Raw genomic sequence first — 19389 nt, 5'->3', positions numbered from 1 at the left:
CTACCGTTCTATGGGACCTATATCAAAACGTTAACCTATAATGACAAATTTTTGGGGGGAAACCCAAAGAAGACCAAATACCAAATTTCATTCCATTTCGATACGATAATGTGGCTAAAATCTTCAAAATACTCAACATCGGAAGGTACCGTTCTATGGTGGCTATTTCAACACATGGAGCTATACTGACAAATTTCGTGAAGAAAGTTTTAAAACCCCAAAGAAGATTATATTTCAGCCATTTTGGTAAGACTATGTGTCTGAAACTTTCAATATACCGAACCAATGTGTTACAAACAGGGGATCACCCCAACTTACCACTTTCAAAAAATCAAAAAAAAAATTGAACTATTTTGAAGTACAGGTAGCACAGAACCGCGTTTTTCTCGAAATTGCATTTTTGAAGTCGGTGCCAACGATAGCTCCGAAACGAATGGACCGACCTTGATATATTTTGGTGAGCTTATTAAATACATAAAAACCTTTTCATTACTCGATATTTTTGGACAAAAACGGAAATTTTTTTTGTGTAAATGTTGTCTTTGACAGTTCACAATTTTTTTAAAACAATTTTTTAAAATTCGTTTTCGCTTAAAGACATGATTATTAGGTTCTTAAAAAATGTAAATGCCCACAAACAATATTGAAAGATAGATCTACTAAAAAATATTGGTAGCTTCTTTGAAAAAAAAAAAAAAAATCATAAAAATGCGTCTGCACAACTAGGTTTAACCACTTAAATTAATACAGATTGTTAATCTTATTATCTGATGTTATTGACCCAGCCCTTGGAGTGTTCCATAGGACACAGCTTCGAAGTAATCGATGTTCATTTATGAAAATACTTTGATATCGAAAATGCAGTAATTATTTTTGTTCAGTTTGTCGGTCCTAAGTCATCTGATAAGAAAGCCAGTGTGGCTGATAACTTTAATATCACCCTAAAAGAAATGTTAGCCCGTGAAAAGCTTGTGCACAGTGGTAGTCGGCCCCGTCTCGACTATAGCCTTTGCTCACATGTTTTCATTTTGAATGTAAACATTGGTGGAAATAAAATTAAATCCTCTTCCTTACAAATACAGATTGAGGACTGTAACCTCAAACATTTTATTGGTTCAGAACTTAAAGCAGTAAAGTCGCATATTTACCATTTTCTGCCATTTTATTGCATCCCAGCCAAAATACTCATTACAAATTGGCCTACTTTCTCATTATTTTAACACGGGCATGTCATAGGGAGTAAGTACTTATTTTTTGGCCACTAAAAATTAGATAAATAAGTAGTTACTCCCTGGTTACTTCAAGTCGTAACTACTTATTTAAGTACTTTTATATTTACTTTTAAGTGCCAAAAAATAAGTACTTACTCCCTATGACATGCCCGTGTTAAAATAATGAGAAAGTAGGCCAATTTGTAATGAGTATTTTTGCTGGGATGTGAATCTATTCTGATGAGCCAAGAAATTCGGCACATTTTTTGTCCATTTACATTTAAAGTTCAGTATAATTTCAAAAAATATGGAAACAATCTGTAGTGGGATTCTCTAACGCATTTTTTGGGTTTCGACAAAAATCGTTAAACTTAAGACGCTTATAATTTCGGTAATTATCGATATTATTCGGTAAGTTAGCGACCAAAAAAAAAAATATTCGCAAAATTCTACCGATAACAACAGTGATGTCAACTTTTATTTGAACTTTTCATTCATAATTTTGCGTTTTAATTTGGCCGATTTTTATCGGTATCCAAAAAATGGAATCCCACTACTTATCATTTTTTTTCGCGTGAAAGCCACCAACTGTCAGGCCCTTCAAAACCCAGTGTAGTGGGATTCTCCAACTCATTTTTTGTTTACCGACACAAATCGCTAAAATTAAAATCGTAATAATGCCGGTAAGTTAGCAATCAAAATAGAGAGTATTGTCAACTTTTATTCCTACTTTTCATTCATAATCTCGCGTTTTAATTTTACCGATTTTTGTCGGTAGCCAAAAAATGCGTTAGAGAATCCCACTACTGGTAAGCGGAAGTATATGTACTTTGACTTCAGAAGTGTGGCTAAAGCATAGTACACACCGACCAACAAAACTGACAGTCACCAAAGTCTATTTCGTTAAAATCAAAGTCTGGCGGAATAATTACTTTCCAAATCTCTAAAAAATACTTTACATATTTTATTTCAAACATTTTTAGCTATACAAAAGTTTTTATTTGCAAGAAAACTGTCGTAAAAGTACGTTGACTGTCAGTTCTGATTGATGGTGTGTACTCCCCTTAACGGGTGAGGTGGTGCGCTTATTTCGGTAAAAATATAATCAAAATTTTCTTAGTGTTTTAGTTCGGTGTAACTTATCAATAAAGTGACATTGCTCTAAGTTCAAAATACCGTTTGAACTCGGCGATAAAATGAGGTGCCATATTACAGAATCGAGCTGCACCCATTTAAATGGAAGAAGTTCTCCCCTTTCATTGGGCACAAATAAACCACATTGAATTTGACGATGTTTGATCCATCGGAAAGTCTTTCTGAGAAGTTGGGCGGTAAGGTATCATCTACAAGTCGCAATAAAATCTTCTCATCTTATTAAAATGTATGAGAAGATGCGTTATCCAAGTTTTTCAGAAATTGTCTTTTAAATTTTTATTATAATACATTACCTTTTTTAACATTCTGAAAGCAAATAATTTTGTTTCCAGGAACCCAGTTTTTTAATTTCTGCGCATAAATACATACAAATGTACATATATGTATATGTGGCTGTTGTGGTTACGCCATGACCTTAGTCCAACGGTCATACAAAGACACAAAATAAATTAATATTGGCGACAAATGTTTAAGGATTAGATTAACACATCTACAAACATGCGTATGTACATAACATACTTTACCAACGTGGTTGTATGCAGAAGCTTTCCACCAATGTGTCAGTGGAAAACTGCAACACCACCACTCCGTGTCATCATGGAAATTCAAGTAGGGTATGTCGGTGAACGAATGTGAGTCACTAGACAACTGATGCAATATAGCAAGCTCTGTGAAGGGCCACTGTATCATATGTAGTTACATACATACCTACTTATGTACATGTATGTATGCCAATAAATACGCAAGTGGTTTCATTCATATGTACGTCTCAGCACTAAACATGTTAGATGATCCAACGACGTCTGTGTCGTCTAACTATGCCCACCAATTTGTAACCGAAATACTTTATTCGATATTGGATATCATTTCCTCTTTGAAGTCAGTTAAAATGATGACAATTGCATAATTTGGCCACACCAAAGAGATGAATAAGTTAGTCTTCAAAGTTAGTCAACTGATTGGCGGCATGGATGGATGGTAGTGGTATATAAGCCCGTCTCTGAACAACCAAATGACATTCTACTTCTTGCATTCTTTTCACTAACAACGATCATCAAAGCTCCATCTCCTCCTAACGTAACAATGAAACTGATTGTAAGCATCCAAGTGGAGTTACAATTGAGAGGTTAATTATCTTAACACCATGGATATCCTTTCTTTTTCATCTTTCTAGTGCATTTCATTTGTTTTGGCTGTGTGCTTGGTGGTAGTCAACGCTGGTCTTATTGGACATCCTACGATTGAAATAAATGCCGACAGTCCACCCCATTACGAATTCCAGTATGCAGTCCATGATGCCCACACTGGCGATATCAAGGATCAATTTGAGCATCGTCGAGGTGAATATGTGACCGGCCGTTATTCGCTCGTTGAACCCGATGGCCAACGCCGCATTGTGGATTATAGCTCTGATCCATTGTTGGGTTTCTCAGCTCAAGTACGTCGAGAATTGGTTGGTGTTCATGCTGCTGCACCTGTGGTCGAAGAGTGGCCAGCACCTGCTCATCGCCGCTAAACTACATAGCTGAACACACACACACGATTGCAACTCTATCACAACATCCATAGATATTCAAAATAATTTCGAATTTTCGAACTTTAACAATAAAATCTTTATTTACATCTTCATATACTAACTACGTTCATAAATAATGTTTGCGTTTTCATTTGCTCTCTCCCTATCTTTGCTCAGCTATCTCTTACAATAAATGTACATACAAATACATACATCATAACTGCATTAGTATGTTTTAACTTAAATGTATCACAGCAATACTTATTTGACTAGATATTTATAATTAAATGTCCTTCTCATCAAATGTCAACGCTTTGCATGGCATGTCAGGTCAGAAATTCGACCTTGCTAACATTGTGACAGTTTGTAAGGGTTTTCAAATTTTCAGGTACCTAGATGTTGTCCTTCAATCAATCTGTACATGTAAAGGCTGCGCAGTCGAACTCTGGCCATAGGATGGCTGCCGCCTTATTGCAGAACGCATACCAATTCCTAAACATTATTAGAATATTTGAGTTTTGCGCTGTCAGATACCATCCAGGCGGTTAGTTTTTCATCTTCAGTTTTGTTGGTTTCATCCCACGGGAATGTTGTGTTAGCATCCGGTTGTACATTTACTCTGTAAATTATAAGAAGAATAGATTAAAAGTTTATATTAAAAAAACGTTATCATTCTTAATATAAATCTCAAATATAAATATCTAAACATTATCCCTACGTCAGATTCTTAATATCTAAAAACTCAAAGCTAGAATGCGTGTCAAAAACAGAACAGCTGAAACTAGCAAACATTTTAATCAATACAGATTTAACAAGTGGCCATAGGCTATCTACCACCACCCCTACCACCACCCCTATGTATCAATCCAACGGCCGCCAAATCTATGCATAAGATTGACTCGGAAGAATCTTCGACCAGGGACCGTACGTTCGTGTATTTTTCCAAAATTGGAACAGCAATTTATCCCGGAATGCCTTTTCCAAGCTCTTTTGGTGCTAGGAAAGAGATGAACCCCGGGTCAGTATGGATCTGTTCCGTTTGCCAGATTCGCATCCACCACACGTCAACAATGGTGAGATCTAATGGATGTAGGGCATGGGTGCACTTCCGAGGGTACTCCGGCCTTAGTCGCAACCAGGATAACTGTGATAGGCATGTTCCAGCTTGCTCCCCCAGAACATCTCCTAGTATGTCCCCAACATCGTCGGAATACGAGACGCCTCCGCAGTCCCTCCAACAACAACAAACGCAGCATCTTCACCACAAGTTGTCGTTCAGTGGCTCGGAAATGCATCATTCATGCAATTCAACTTATAGCGGTCTCCGCAATAAGTTCAGCGAAATTGTGGACTTTATGAGTCAAAAATATATTATGGTCGCTGCGATCCAGAACACAAAGTTCACCGCCACCTGTAGCTTACGATGGTTACAACCTTCTGCGGAAGGATCGCAGAAGAAGCGGAGGAGGAGGACTTCCCTTCCTAATACACCAGTCTGTCCAGTACAGACCTATCTCGCTTGACCCAAACACGCGAAATCATCCAAAGCTTTGGCGCCACAAGCAATAGCAATGGTAATGTTTAAGCAAGTGGATGAACCCGAAGTTGAGTATTAAACAAGTATTCTCAATCTATTCTTACCCAGAAGAAGAAGAAGTTGACTGTTTGGTCCCGCTATCGAAGCCAGGCAAGGAATCCAGCAGAAGAGAATCGTACAGGCCGATCTGTCTCTTGTCGCCAGTAGCATAGATTCTAGAGGGACTGCTCCTTGCCATGATGAGAAACAGTTTCCCAGTTGCCCAACATCAGCATGGATTCCGGAAAATGCGCAGCACCACAAAAGCATTACACGCCATATCCACACATATCAACCGAGGACTGAACCAGAGCAGTTCATGCGACCGAACAGTTATGGTGGCTCTTGACCTATCGAAGACTTTCGATACCATCAACCATACGGGGAAATTCCACATCCTCCAGAGGGTGAAATTCCACATCTTCCTAACGGCATAAAGATCGTAATGGCCGGCAAGTTCAGAGATAACATCTGACAACGGAATAAGGCTGATTTTTTTTTTTTGCAGCGGCAAAGAACATGGTAGTCAAGGGCACCAGGTTCCAACATACAATACATACATTCGACAGTATGTTCTTATCGTCCGCGCATGACGCATCTATCTGCGACAAGCTGAAATGTAGGAACAAGGTCCTCTAGTATCTAGCCGGCAGCACTTGGGGTGTAGATAGGTCGGTCTGCGGTAAGCCAAGCGGCTGCAGTTTGGTCCGCGAATCAAAGTGACACGCGACGGAAAAATATTCAAACTTGCCACCCTGAGAACAGCAGCAGGGTGCCTCCTCATGACTCCAGTGGATCATCTACATGAGGAGGCAAAGACTCTTTCAGTACAGCAACACAATCACATGCTTTTTTGCAGTTCCTGCTCACCATATGCTGGTCAAGAAGAATCTTTATGATCTAGAAAAAGAGGTCCAGCGTAACATGAGAGAACCCCTAGATCAATAAGCATATCAAGCGGGTTTGAATAACATTCATACGCAGTCGCAGATGCCATAAGCAGCTACAGTTAGAATGCGGTCCTGGAAGCACAACCCCCATTTATAGCAGCTGAGGAGCGTCAGCCGCCACGACGAACCACAGTAGTTTTGGCTCAACTACGCTTAGGACACTGCAGTCGCCTACAAATTCTTATAGGGCAAAGATCGATGGCAAAAACATCTGCCCAGCATGCGGCATGGGTCCGCACAATACACTGCACCTTTTCAACTGTCCTGCCCAACCTACTCATCTAACTCCAGTGGATCTGTAGTTACATCCCATCCAAGGCGAAATGCACCATGATCCCATCGAAGCAGCCACATTCTTGGAACAGGAGATAGACCCAGAGCCAGATTGAAAAGAAGAACGAACACACAAAACATACAATAACATGGCACGATACCCAATACATGCCCTGCATGTGGATTGGGAACGCACGACACGGTGCATTTGTTAACCTGCCCAGCTAACCCCACTTTCCAGTCTATTTATTCTTTATAGACGCAGCCAGTCAAGACTACAGAATTTCAAAATCTGAATTCAAAAAAAATGTTTACAAATACATAAAATCAAGAGGAACTGTTTTTTGACTACTGGAAACCTCAAATAGCAGATAAGAGGTAGTTTGATCAAAACATGTAGCTGAGATCTTCAAAATACCTAAAATACCAAAACGTGGACCCGTGGGATGCAGTCGTAGTTTGCCTCCACGTGATGCATCCTAGGTAACGCTAAATGAACGAATCGGAAGTTAAAGAATCAAGTTTTATTCAATAGCAACCGGAGAGAACCTTCTGGCTTAAGAAGAAAAACACACCGAGTTTATAAGAAAGTTTGAATAAACATACGTCTGATATCCATACTGATACCTAGTCAAGGAAATTGCATATACCTAAGCAACAATAAAGAGGATTAAAAGAAACCACTGTCTATGCACACATAAGTGAACAAATGGGAAAATCAAATAAAGCGGTAGGACCACATTGAAGGCATTAGCAATGCTAAGTCAGACTATCTGTCCCGCATACGGACAGATGAAAAAATTGACGTTGTCCTAATACAGGAAACTCACACGAAAATACGGTATCGTACATCTATAACAACATAAGCGGCGCCGAGGTTATCCAACGTTCAGATGAAGGTTATATATCCCTAATCACAACTTTAATTCAAGGTTTGCATATCACTAATATGTACAAACCTCCTGCAACATCCTGGTCTGAAAATGTACTTCACATTTGTCCCCACCCAGCTATTTATTGTGGAGATATTAACAGTCACCATAGCCTGCGGAGGTACACCAACGAAGACGAAAATGGTGAACAACTATCTCATTTGGCCGAAATAAATGATTTGCACCTGCTATTCGACGCAAAAGATCCCCCCCTGGCTTATGTTTGGTATCCTGCGTTACCGGCACACCGCTACATGCATCAACTTCCCCAACTTCACACAAAACATCGGCCAGCTATTGTAAATATCCGTGTTATTATATCATCCATACGGTTCAACCCAAAGCCAAGATGATACTTCAGGAATGGTACTTCGAAATACACAATAAAACTTAACAGCGACATCAGATTCTTCCTTCAGCTGCAAAGATCGACTCATCGGACTTATCATCGCAACAGCTAAAAAATAAAAAGCATTGACGAAGCTAGAAAAAAAGAGTGGGTCAACACCGTCAACTATATGAACTTCAAGCACTCCAGTCGCAAAGCTTGGAGTCTCCTACGAAAGCTCGGAGCTGCTACCCCTCCTCCCTATTCAAAAGCTTCAGTGAATCCAAACGCCATCGCTTCAATATAATAAAACTATATAAAGCCGATCAAGACAAACCATTATCACGCAAAATCAACCTCGAGGTTAAACAACTACGCAACAACACAACCCCAAACGATCTCTATTCACATCCTTTCTCTACGTCTGAAATCGATAAGGCCCTCTCAAAAATAAATTTATTCTACACAGCGGACCACGTATGGAGACATGTCTCGCAAGATTCTTCACAGACATCCTGCACTCTGGCTACCACCCCACTCCTTCAAAAGATCTAAAGTAATAGCGCTATTGAAACCAGGTAAAGATCCGGCGGAAGCATCAAGTTATCAGCCTATTGATCTTTTTTCGGTGCGCTTTAAGCTTTTTGAACGTTTAGTACTGGCCCTCACGAACTACACCGATTATGGTTGGACAGGATGCAGAAAACCGTAGTGTCTTTCAGCAGCCTACGACTCAGTCTGGAAGAAGGGTCTGTTACTAAAACTAAACAAAATAATCCCCTGCAATAGGATATGCAACATTTTTCACGCCATGCTCAGCGACAGACTTTTTACCGTCTACTTAAACGACAGCTCTAGCAGTACAAACAAGAACTCAATAACGGCCTTCCCAGGGTTCAGTCCTTACACCAGCGCTGTTTAATCTTTACATCCACGATCTTCAGAAAACACCTTCCGTAAATTTAATTATGTAGACGAACAGGAACATCGAAATCTTAGAGAAGGTTCTAGAATCAGACGTATGTTTAATTTCATTCTACTGCCACAAATGGAGACTAAAACCTAGCCTCTCAAAAGGAAACTATTAATAATTTTTAAAGGTGCCACCGTCTGTCACAACTTCAATCTGAAATACCTTGGTATAACTCTTAACAGAACCCTATCTTTCAAATCAGCCCAAAAACTCAACATAAGAAACAATTTAATGCAGAAACTGGTGGGAACAACTTGGGGAGCATCCGCCAGCTGCCTTCGTACATCTGCTCTGGCCCTGGTGTACCCGACAGCTCTCCGATCTGGATGAATAGCCCTCACATAACACGCATCGACACACAATTGGATACCTCCATGAGAATCATAACAGGAACTTTAAAGGCCACATCGACCGATTGATTACCAATGTTAACTAATATCCAACCCCCCTCTTTAAGAAGAAGGTAATCTCTGCTCCAATAGTATAGTATAGGAAACCCCAGTATCCCTCTTAATCAAGACTTATCGATAAACTACGCATCGAGACTCACATCAAGAAACCACCTTTGCTGTTACCTAAGCAACTTCATACCGAGAATTACAATATACAGCAAGAACGGTGTAACGATTGCGGCCGTATCAGTCCTCTATTCAATCCTGATAACAGTTCAACCTTGAAATTTTGCCTGTTAGGGCGAAGATCACTTTTAATGTAAATTTCATGAATTTTCTCGTTTAGAGTTAAGCTTTATGATCAATTTTTTTGCAATTGTACTAAACTCTGTACCTATCTGAAAATCCATACCCTAAATAAATTAGTGATTATACATATTAGACGAACAGAGGAAAATGGCTAAATCTATTTAAAATTATACCCTCATAAAAAATATATCAAGAGTCGATTCCGAAAAATACAAAAAAAAATCAGTAAATGGATCCCTATCGATCTGCTTACGAATATTTGAATTCGGCGTTTCGAAAGCCCGGAATGTGTAAATACTCAGACAAATTGTGCAACATTTTGTTCTGTTTCAACATATGTATATCAATGCGATTGTTCTTAAAAAATGGTTAGGTTAGGTTAGGTTAGGTTGAAAAGAGGGGCGAATATAAGAATCGCCACATGCCCGTATGGGGCATACACTTAAGCCAGTATAGGCCTGTTGTGCGCTCTAATTTCGGAAGCCTAAGGGGAATAAATTTTTTATTGCTTAATTTATTGAAAAGAAAATAAATTTATCAGTTAAGAAATTCTGTGCCATTGACATAATCTCTTAAGTTTTTGAACTCGCTTGCCCTAATTTGGTGGAGTTCTGGTATAGTGTTATTTCCTAGAAATTGGTTTCTTAGCGTCGCGAAGGCTGGGCAATGACAGAGATAGTGTTCCAACGTTTCGTCGTCCTCTCCGCATGCTCTGCATTCGCTGCTTTCTGCACAACCGATTTTGTGCAGGTGTGCTTGTAGCCCTAGGTGTCCTGTAAAGATGCCTGTCAGTCTACTAATGTCTTTTTTACTCATTTGAAGGAGTTCCTTTGTTTTATCCTGGTCTGGGTTTCCCCAGAGGATTTTTGTATTTTTCCCTTTCTCTTCAGTATTCCAGAGGGATGTATGGGCGTTTTCTGCCCATGCTTTTAACTCTAGACGCGCCGCTTTTAAAGGCTTAGCATTATCTAGGCTTATCGTAGCTTGCTCTCTGGCTTGCCTTGCCAAGGAGTTGGCTATCTCGTTACCCCTAATCCCTTTATGTCCTGGTACCCATATAATGTTAACAGAACCATGGTGGGAGTAGTCGTTGATTGATTTTTTACACTGCAGGACAGTTTTTGATTTCACCGTCTTGCTTGTTATTGCTTTAATTGCTGCTTTACTGTCCGTTAGGATGTTTACAGTGATTGGCCTTGTGTTAGCTTTAAACCAGTTCAGACACTCTGTGATCGCTCGGATTTCGGCCTGTAGGATCGTATTATGATCCGGCAGTCGAAGGGAGATTCTAGTTTCCTGGTCTTCGATATATAGACCCAGACCCGTTCTCCCCCCTAGAACGGCCCCGTCTGTGAACCCACAGCTTCCAGTTGGCATCCGTTCTAGGGTTCCATCGATCCACATGTCCCTGTCTGGTATTAAAATTTCACACAAGGCGGATTCAATTGTTTCAGGTATACGGTCTGATACAATATGATCTATTGACTCACCCGTTGTAACCTGTAATATGTTTTGGTGGTATGTTTGGTGGTCTCTTACGATCCACTCGCTCATCGACTTAAGTCTTATAGCTGCGATGGCTGCCTCATACCTTACCTGAATTTCTATTGGGTGGACAAATAAAATTGTCTCTAAAGCCCTAGTTGGTGTAGTCCTCATTGCCCCGCTAATACTTAAGCAGCACGTTCTTTGGACTTTTTGCAGTACTTTTACGTTGCATTTCTTGTCCGTAGCTGTCCACCATACCACAGAAGCGTAAGTTAGAATCGGTCTAATTACGCTTCTGTATAACCAGTGTGTCATCCTAGGATTGAAACCCCATTTTGAGCCTATAGCTCTTCTGCAGGTTGACCAACATCTGTGGGCTTTATTAGCCCTTTCCTGAATATGGTCTCTCCATTTAAGTTTCCTGTCTCGAATTACTCCTAGGTACTTAATTGTTGGAGAAATGTTTATCATCTTATCTAGGAAAACGGGTTCTTCGTAAGCTCCTATTTTCGTTTTCCTAGTGAATAGACATAATTCTGTTTTTTCCGGGTTGACATTTAGACCTCTCGGTCTAGCCCAGTTGTATGCTATTTTTAGAGCCGTTTCGGCCCTTCTACAGAGTATATTTGGATTCTTTCCCCTAAGAAGTATTATAACGTCGTCTGCATAGCAGATGGGTTCAAATCCTTCGTCGGTTAAGTTCCTTAGTAGACTATTTATGGTGGTAACCCATAGGAGAGGTGATAGTATTCCTCCCTGTGGCGTCCCCTGACCAACTTTGTCTCTTTTTGTTACGTCTTGTAGCGCGCAGCTTATCCATCTGTTCCTTAGCATGTGGTCTATCCAGTGCCTCAAGGCCCGGTTTACCTGAAACTCGTCTAAGGAGTGGATTAGCGTTTCGGTGCTGACGTTGTTGAACGCTCCTTCGATGTCGATGCAAACTGCGAGAGTATACAATTTCATCTCGAAGGTTCTCTCTATGTGGTGTACTACCTCATGTAATGCGGTTTCCACTGATCTACCTTTTACGTATGCATGTTGTTTGTACTTGAGCATATCGTTAGGGATGTTACTCTTTATCATGGTGTCGACCGTCCGTTCCATTGTTTTGAGTAAGAATGAAGTTAAACTTATCGGACGATAAGATTTTGGTATTGCATAACTTGACTTGCCGGGCTTGGGAATGAATACTACCATTGCCTCTTGCCAGGCCAATGGAGTATACGCAAAGTTTAAGCAAGCATTGAAAATCTCGACCAGATTGGACGAAATATAGTCCACTTCCCTTTAAAGTAAGGCTGGGAAAATCTGGTCTGGTCCCGCTGCTTTGTATGGTGAGAAGCTCATTATTGCTTCTTTAATCATCAAGTTGTTGATTTTTGGTGCTTCTTCTGATGCATAAGCTATCTCCATCGGTGACACTGTATGTGCCGTAGTACTCGACGGGAAGTGCGTTCTCATCAGAAGGCTTAGAGTTTCCTCGGCTGTTTCCATCTTTTTACCCGTCTCATCAACCAGAAGCTCGGGTTGTGAGTGAGTTTTAGATAGAAACTTTTTAATTTTAGAGACGTCATTCACGCTATCTACCTGTTCACAAAAAAGCTTCCAGGAGTTCCGTTTGGCGTTTCTTGTCATTTTGTTGTATTCTTTTAGTTTTGTTGGGTAGTTGTCCCAGAATACAGCTGCTTTTTTACGTTTTGCCCTATTGTAAAGTCTTCGGACCTCTTTGCCTTTGTTACGAATTTCCCCTGTCATCCAGGGTTTTTCGTAGGCAGATTTCCTCTCTCGAAGTGGACAACTTTCTTCGAAAGATTAGAGATAATTATCTCAAAAGTACGAAATGCATTGCGACTCCGACTTCAGCAAAATTTGCTAGACACCGACTTCAGACTCCGACTCCACAGCCCTACAAAGAAATACTTATAACTTTTTTAATATTGGTCCAAATTTTTTGTATTAAACTACGATTAATTACCAAAATTTGAAAATCTATTTGTTTGTGGGATTCAAAGAACTACTATTTTTAATAGTTTTTTGAAAAATTTTAAGACATATATTTATTTTATAATTTATGGGGTCGCAAATGATTATTTCAATGAGCTAAAAACAGAAAAATAAACTTAATATATTCTCCATACTATGGCGGAAGGTATATAAATAGGAATTCAGCAAAATCATGATATAACCGAAACACTTTGAGTACGGTCCTTCACATTGACTAAATATTTTTATATATAAACACAAAAATGATTTGAATACTATACCTTATGGGCCAAAATTGACATTGATCTCCATCGTCTGTGCCCATTTCGTTAGGATATTGCGATGTTAATTCTCTTTACCACATAAAACACATACAGGGACATGATGAAGATGATGATTCGATTGATGATTGGAAGGATGAAAACGGTGAAGAAGAAGCCCATCCACATGAAATATGTACACATGATAATGTTTCATAAAATAAATTATGATGCAATGAGTGAATGAATGTATGAAACAAGTGTCAAAATATGTAACATCTAAAATTATCACTATATACACAACAATACCATTAAGGATGAATTGCATGTTCAATACTTACGGATTTGTAGCAAATGAACCCGTCCGACTGCCGTCGTTCGCCTCAAGGCTACTTAAAACATTGGTATTGCTTTTTCCCGCCATCAGTGCTGCTGATGTGCGATCCGTTAGATTTTGATCCTGAATCTTTGAATCACTTAAGTCGGAATCCATAGATAAATGGCCAAAAAGGTCCTCCAGTAGAATGTTCGATTTGGACGATCTTTGTTTTTTGGCAGAGCTTTTCAATTTTTTCCTGTTAATTCAAAATTTTAATTCTATGTGAATTACACCATGCTTCAAGTGAAATAAGAAAGATTAAATTATTGCAAATTTTCAACCCCTACTCTGAGGTGGGTCGTAAAAAAGTGTTCAGTCAAATCTACACATCTCTCTTCCGTTTCCAAAATAAATTTGAAAAAAAAGTGCAAAATTGATTAACCCGTTGAATTCAATAATGTTGATGAAATAGCCTTATATTTTATAATAACCCCATCCAACAGCTTTGATTTTAAGGGTACAACTGATTTAATGCTAAACTCTGTAAAGACCGACTAACCGACAGCAGCCATAACTGATTGGGATATCGAAATTTCCCAAGATATGAAGGAAGGATGACCTCAAAACTGTGTGAAATATACATAGCAAGATCCTTGTTAAGTACTAGCGCAAAATCAATTAAGCTATAATTTTTGCCAATCAATATCAAACCTGTTCAGATGTACACGTGCGGGCATGTGCCATGGGCATATGTTTTGCACCCATTCATCGATCCTTGCCCTAGAGGAATTAAGACAGCTGGCCCACCCCGAGCGTAGTTGAGCCAAAACTACTCTGGTTTGTCGTGGCAGCTGACGCTCCTCAGCTGCGATAGATGGGGAATGTTCTCGAGGACCGCATTAACACGATAGTTCTTTATGGCAACTACGACTGCATCGGTGGAATGCTATGTTAACCTGCTTGATAGGCTTGCTGATCTAGGAGTTCTCTCTCTCTTTCTAGATCATAAAGATCCCTCCTGACACGACTGGGTAGCGGTAACACCCGAGCAAGTACTGCAACGAAAGCATTTCATTGTGTTCCTGCACTCGAAGAATCGTTGTCTTCTTATGTAGATGATCCACTGAAGACATTAGGAAGCGCCCTGTTGCACCCGCATTCTGACAAGTTTGAATATTTTTCCTTCGCATAGCACTTATATAGCTTACCACAGACCGACCTATCACGTTATATGTGACCGTGAACCAAGAATTTTGGTATAGTTTGTGGTCGGAATTCTTCTAATATCGATCATGGGTTGGGCAGATCTCTGAAGCGCTGATTAGTTAACTCTCTAAAACTCGGCCAATTAGCTTTCCCATGATTGACGAAATTGCGGTGATACAAACATGTGTGTATTACAGTCAGAAGTGTGCTTTGCCGTAGAAACTTTACAAACATTTATTTGCTCAAAACATATTACAAAAAAAAACCAAACTGTTTTGGAGAATATATCGTGGGTTATTTTACCTATCAGAGTTAAATTAAAAACTCATGAATTCCAAACGGGCTCAAAGTTTTGAAATACATTATCCTATATTAAAGTAATACATACAGTGCTGCTCAAAGCATTTGCAACTGAGATGACTATATTAATATCTTTATATTTCTAAAGATATTTATGGATGGAAATGCATATATTTTCTTATGTTGATTGTTTATTGGTCCCTTTTTTTATTTTACAAAATTCTAAAAAAAAACAAACTGGCCCTCCTCAAAACATTTGCAACTGAGAAAATTTGATTCAAAATAATATATTGCTAGTTAATCACTTTATTTATTATTTAGAAGCATTATTAAAGAATCCAGTGAACTTAATAAATGAACATATCCCTTGGATGTGTAATCATCGTAATCAATCACTGTTTTATTTAATCTAAAAATTCTTCTTAACTAAATAATAAATATTTTCCAAAAAGCTGAAAATCTTCAAAAAACGCGCACTCACAGTAGCTACAATGTTGAAAAATATAGTAAACCATATTTTTCCACGCCAAGAAGTAACATCCTGGGAAACATTCGACCCCGGTGGATTTTTAAGATTCCCTGTTACTCTCAGGGAGATAATGACAGCCGTCTCAAAATTAGGGTATTCAAAGGCACCTGGATTAGACAGCATTCCTAATGCTGTAGTTAAAGAAGTTGTTGGATGCTGCGGTGATCAACTTCAATTCCTGTTTGCAATATGGATCTTTCCCATCAATATGGAAAAGCAAAGGTACTATTATTGGTAATACTACCAAATGAAAGAAAGCCACTTGACATACAATAGTCATATCGGTCCCTATGTATGATCGATACAGTTGGGAAACTACTGGAGAGTATTCTACGAAATAGACTGCAAGAACATGTCGAAGCTATACAGTGCTTATCAGAAAGGCAATTCGGCTTCAGGAAGAATAGATCAACGGTGGAGGCTATAAAAACGGTCCTTGACATTGCAAAAGCCTCAATAGAAGGCAAAAGTTGGAAAAATGGTACAAAAGAATACTGCGTGATCATAACCCTCGACGTTAAAAATGCTTTTAATACAGCAAACTGGGAAAGCATCGTGAATGCCCTCATTCACCTCAACACCCCACCTTACCTAGTAGGTATTATTAAAGACTACTTTCGACAAAGAGTTTTAATATACGAATCAGACGAAGTAGTCAAAGAACATGAAATTACGGGAGGAGTTCTACAGGGGTCTGTTCTGGGCTGTTGTAGAACTTCTAAGATTAAGCCTGCCGGAAAAATCAAATATTATCTGTTTTGCGGACGATATAGCTTTGGTGATAGTACCAACGACTATAGAAGAGGCGAAAACAGTGTCCGAAGCCACTATTCACATCGTTAAATCTTGGCTTAACTCAAGGGGATTGCAATTAGCAGAAGTAAAACGGAAGTCATCATTATAACAAGCCGCAAAAATGTGGAGTGCCTTGAACTCCAAACAGGCACCTGTGTAATAAGAACTGCAGAAAGTTTAAAATACCTGGGAGTTATGATGGATAGCCCTCTATACTTCAAGCAACATATCCACTATATAAAGCTGAAGTCGGGTAAAAAATGTCGGCGAATAATGCCAAATACGAGGGGTCCTAAGTACCTGATCAGAAAGATGTTAACAGAAGTAGTCAAAAATATGATTCTTTATGCAGCACCTATATGAGCAAAATCCTTAAGATACAAATCGTAGTGTGAGAAGATAAATTCTGTGTATTGGCTTGTAGCACTTCGTGTATGTTGTGCATACAGATACAGTTGTTGTTGTAACAGTGTTTTATTATTATGTTTGCATGTTCGTTCTCCTGTTCTGGCTCTGGGTCTATCTCCAGTTCCAGGAAGGTGACTACTTCGATGGGATGTAACCACAGATCCACTGGAGTCAGATGAGTAGGCTTGGCGGGGCAGTCTAATATGTGCTTAGTATCGTGCGGGCCCATGCCGCATACTGGGCAGATGTCTTGCACGGTGCGATCGATTCCCGCCCAATAGGAATTTAGGCACCTGCAATGTCCCGAGCGTAATTGAGCCAAAACTACTCTGGTTTGTCGTGGCTCTTCAGCTGCGATAGGTGGGGGATGTACTCCGATGACTGCATTCACACAATATTTTTACGTACGCTGAACAAAGTCCCAATTTACATTGGGCGAGTTTACTTGCGGCAATAGTCATTTTGTAGGAGAGAGAGGTGAGGCATATGGTAACACAATAACCATAGAAAACCAAAACCCAATTGGTTTCTTATGGTTATGGCTATGGCATTATAATATTTTACAACTAATCGAATACATTGATTTCCATAGGTTTGGTTCAATCAGCTGCTTGATATGACCTTATGGCGTTATGGTTATGTCACGTCTAATTCTACCTTAATACCCAATGTTGAAACTTAGTGTAACAGACAACACGGCGATTTAAATTGCCATCTAACCCAATTCTTAAGTTTTAAGTCGTATCTATTCCGCTCAGAAGATGTAGATGATGCCAGCCATGTCTTATTTGTATGTACTAGGTTTACTGGGGAAAGGATTGGCGAATTGGATGTACAATAAGTGTAGAAAACATAATCCAGTTAATGCTAATTTTTTCCCAACGAAAAAAAAACATACATACATATGTATGAACGACGATTCATATTGGCTCAATGATATCGCCGGGTCCAAACGAGGGGAATTTGCCACCGCCGAAAATATTGATGTTCTGGTCAGGGAATGAACCACAGACCTTCTGAGTACAAGGCGGACGTGCGTACCACGGCTCCACATTTATGCCAAATAATGTCCAAAAATCACCATGTTTAATATGTGTATATCCACCTCATTTTGTTCAAATCGCTTAGAACGACTATCGCTTGGTCGGTCCCTTCACCACCATTATAAGCGTTTTCTGGTATATATGTATGTTTAATTATTAGTTATTACTTACCCCAATATAGTATCCAATTCATCATCATTATCGACATTTTTCTCGGCAATATCCGTTTCAATTTGTTTATTTGGCATATTCACTGCTCGATCAGTGGCTCGATTGTTGGCATAAGACCGCGACGAATAAGCATCGTTGTTCGCATAGATTTTACTACCCATTAGATTGGGCCTTTCATAGGAGCTGCTTAGAATCAATTCGGAGGGACCACCCTGTTTACTCATGGCTACCTTCGAAAACATGTTGTACACCTTAGCAGGTTCATAGGCGTAGGTGTCCTGAGAGGGTCTGGTGTAAACATAGTAACCACCAATTTTGGCAGAATTTTTGGCATTTTTTGCAGCAGTCTCATACAGCGCATAGTTGCGTGTTCCATTCATGTAGATGGTGTTGTTGTTACCACGATTGTGATTGTTACCACCACCACCACCAATCATTTGTTGCTTACCACTGTGAAATGATACATTCGGATGATGCTGCTGACTAGGTACCGGTGCTGGCTGTTGGTTATTAATTCCAAAAAGGTGTGATATGTTGCGATTTAGGAATATATCATTTATAGATTCCGTGCGGGCCAAATTGTCTGTGCTCTGGTTGAGGTTGCCGGTGCTGAGGTAAATGTTGCTAGAGGGAGCCAAAATCGTATTGTAACGTATCGTTTCACTTTTCACCGAAGAGCCTTCGTCCATTGGCTTCGTCTGTTTTGTCATTACTCTCATCGAAGGAGGGGCAGGATTCATTAGGTCGTTTGTGTTCATTGTGAGAAAGCTTATTTTAGGAATTTGTACATGGCTGACGTTTTTGGCTTGCTGGACGACAATGTGTCCATTTTTCGAGCTGTTCAGCAAATTGGCCTCTGTTTTATCGTTCCGATTCAGATTATTATTTGTGACGTTTTTGTTATTATTGTTATTGCTACGATGTATCATTTCCGTTAGTGTTTGAAGTTTTTCTTGCACCGGAAGTATATTGTTCGAAAGCTGCTGCGTCACTCCCACATTATTACCGTATTTCGATGTCAACTTTATATTGGCCTTGGCAGCCGCAGCTGGTGATATACGTTTCAGTGCATTGAAATATGGATACTTTAAACTTTGTTGAGCTGTAGGTCTTTTGTCGGGATCATATAGGAGCAAATCTTCGAGAAGATCTAAGCCCGGTTGGCTGCAACGGGTAACAATAGAGTTTAAAGGTACCCTAACACAGTCAGGGTATCGAAAGTGTATGGTTGCAGCTAAACGATATCCATCAGGCCAATCATTCTGGAATTAG

At 39.5% G+C, this 19389-nt stretch overlaps 2 protein-coding genes across 4 annotated transcripts in view; one reads left to right on the top strand and one right to left on the bottom strand.

The window, feature by feature from the left end:
• Window positions 1-3344: 3344 nt before the first annotated feature.
• Window positions 3345-4006, top strand: LOC141394297 (cuticle protein 7). Its single transcript, XM_073968508.1, has 2 exons — window positions 3345-3461; window positions 3541-4006. Exons 1-2 carry the CDS (start codon window positions 3450-3452, stop codon window positions 3880-3882), a joined length of 354 nt encoding a protein of 117 aa, XP_073824609.1. The 5' UTR covers window positions 3345-3449; the 3' UTR covers window positions 3883-4006.
• Window positions 3956-19389, bottom strand: part of LOC141394294 (uncharacterized) — a 33020-nt gene continuing 17586 nt past the window's right edge. For all 3 annotated transcript variants that reach the window (XM_073968501.1, XM_073968502.1, XM_073968503.1), the window contains exons 6-8: window positions 18118-19379; window positions 13688-13921; window positions 3956-4501 (exon numbers count right to left, since the gene is read on the bottom strand). In XM_073968501.1, coding sequence (XP_073824602.1) covers window positions 4375-4501; window positions 13688-13921; window positions 18118-19379 — 1623 coding nt within the window. In that variant the 3' untranslated portion in view covers window positions 3956-4374. The remainder of the gene's footprint in view (window positions 4502-13687; window positions 13922-18117; window positions 19380-19389) is intronic.

The sequence above is a fragment of the Musca autumnalis genome, unplaced genomic scaffold (genome assembly GCF_047663935.1).
Source record: "Musca autumnalis isolate F117 unplaced genomic scaffold, ASM4766393v1 scaffold_2, whole genome shotgun sequence".
NCBI lineage: Eukaryota > Metazoa > Arthropoda > Insecta > Diptera > Muscidae > Musca > Musca autumnalis.
Note: the sequence above shows the minus strand (reverse complement) of the source record. Positions and strands in the feature narration are given on the sequence as shown.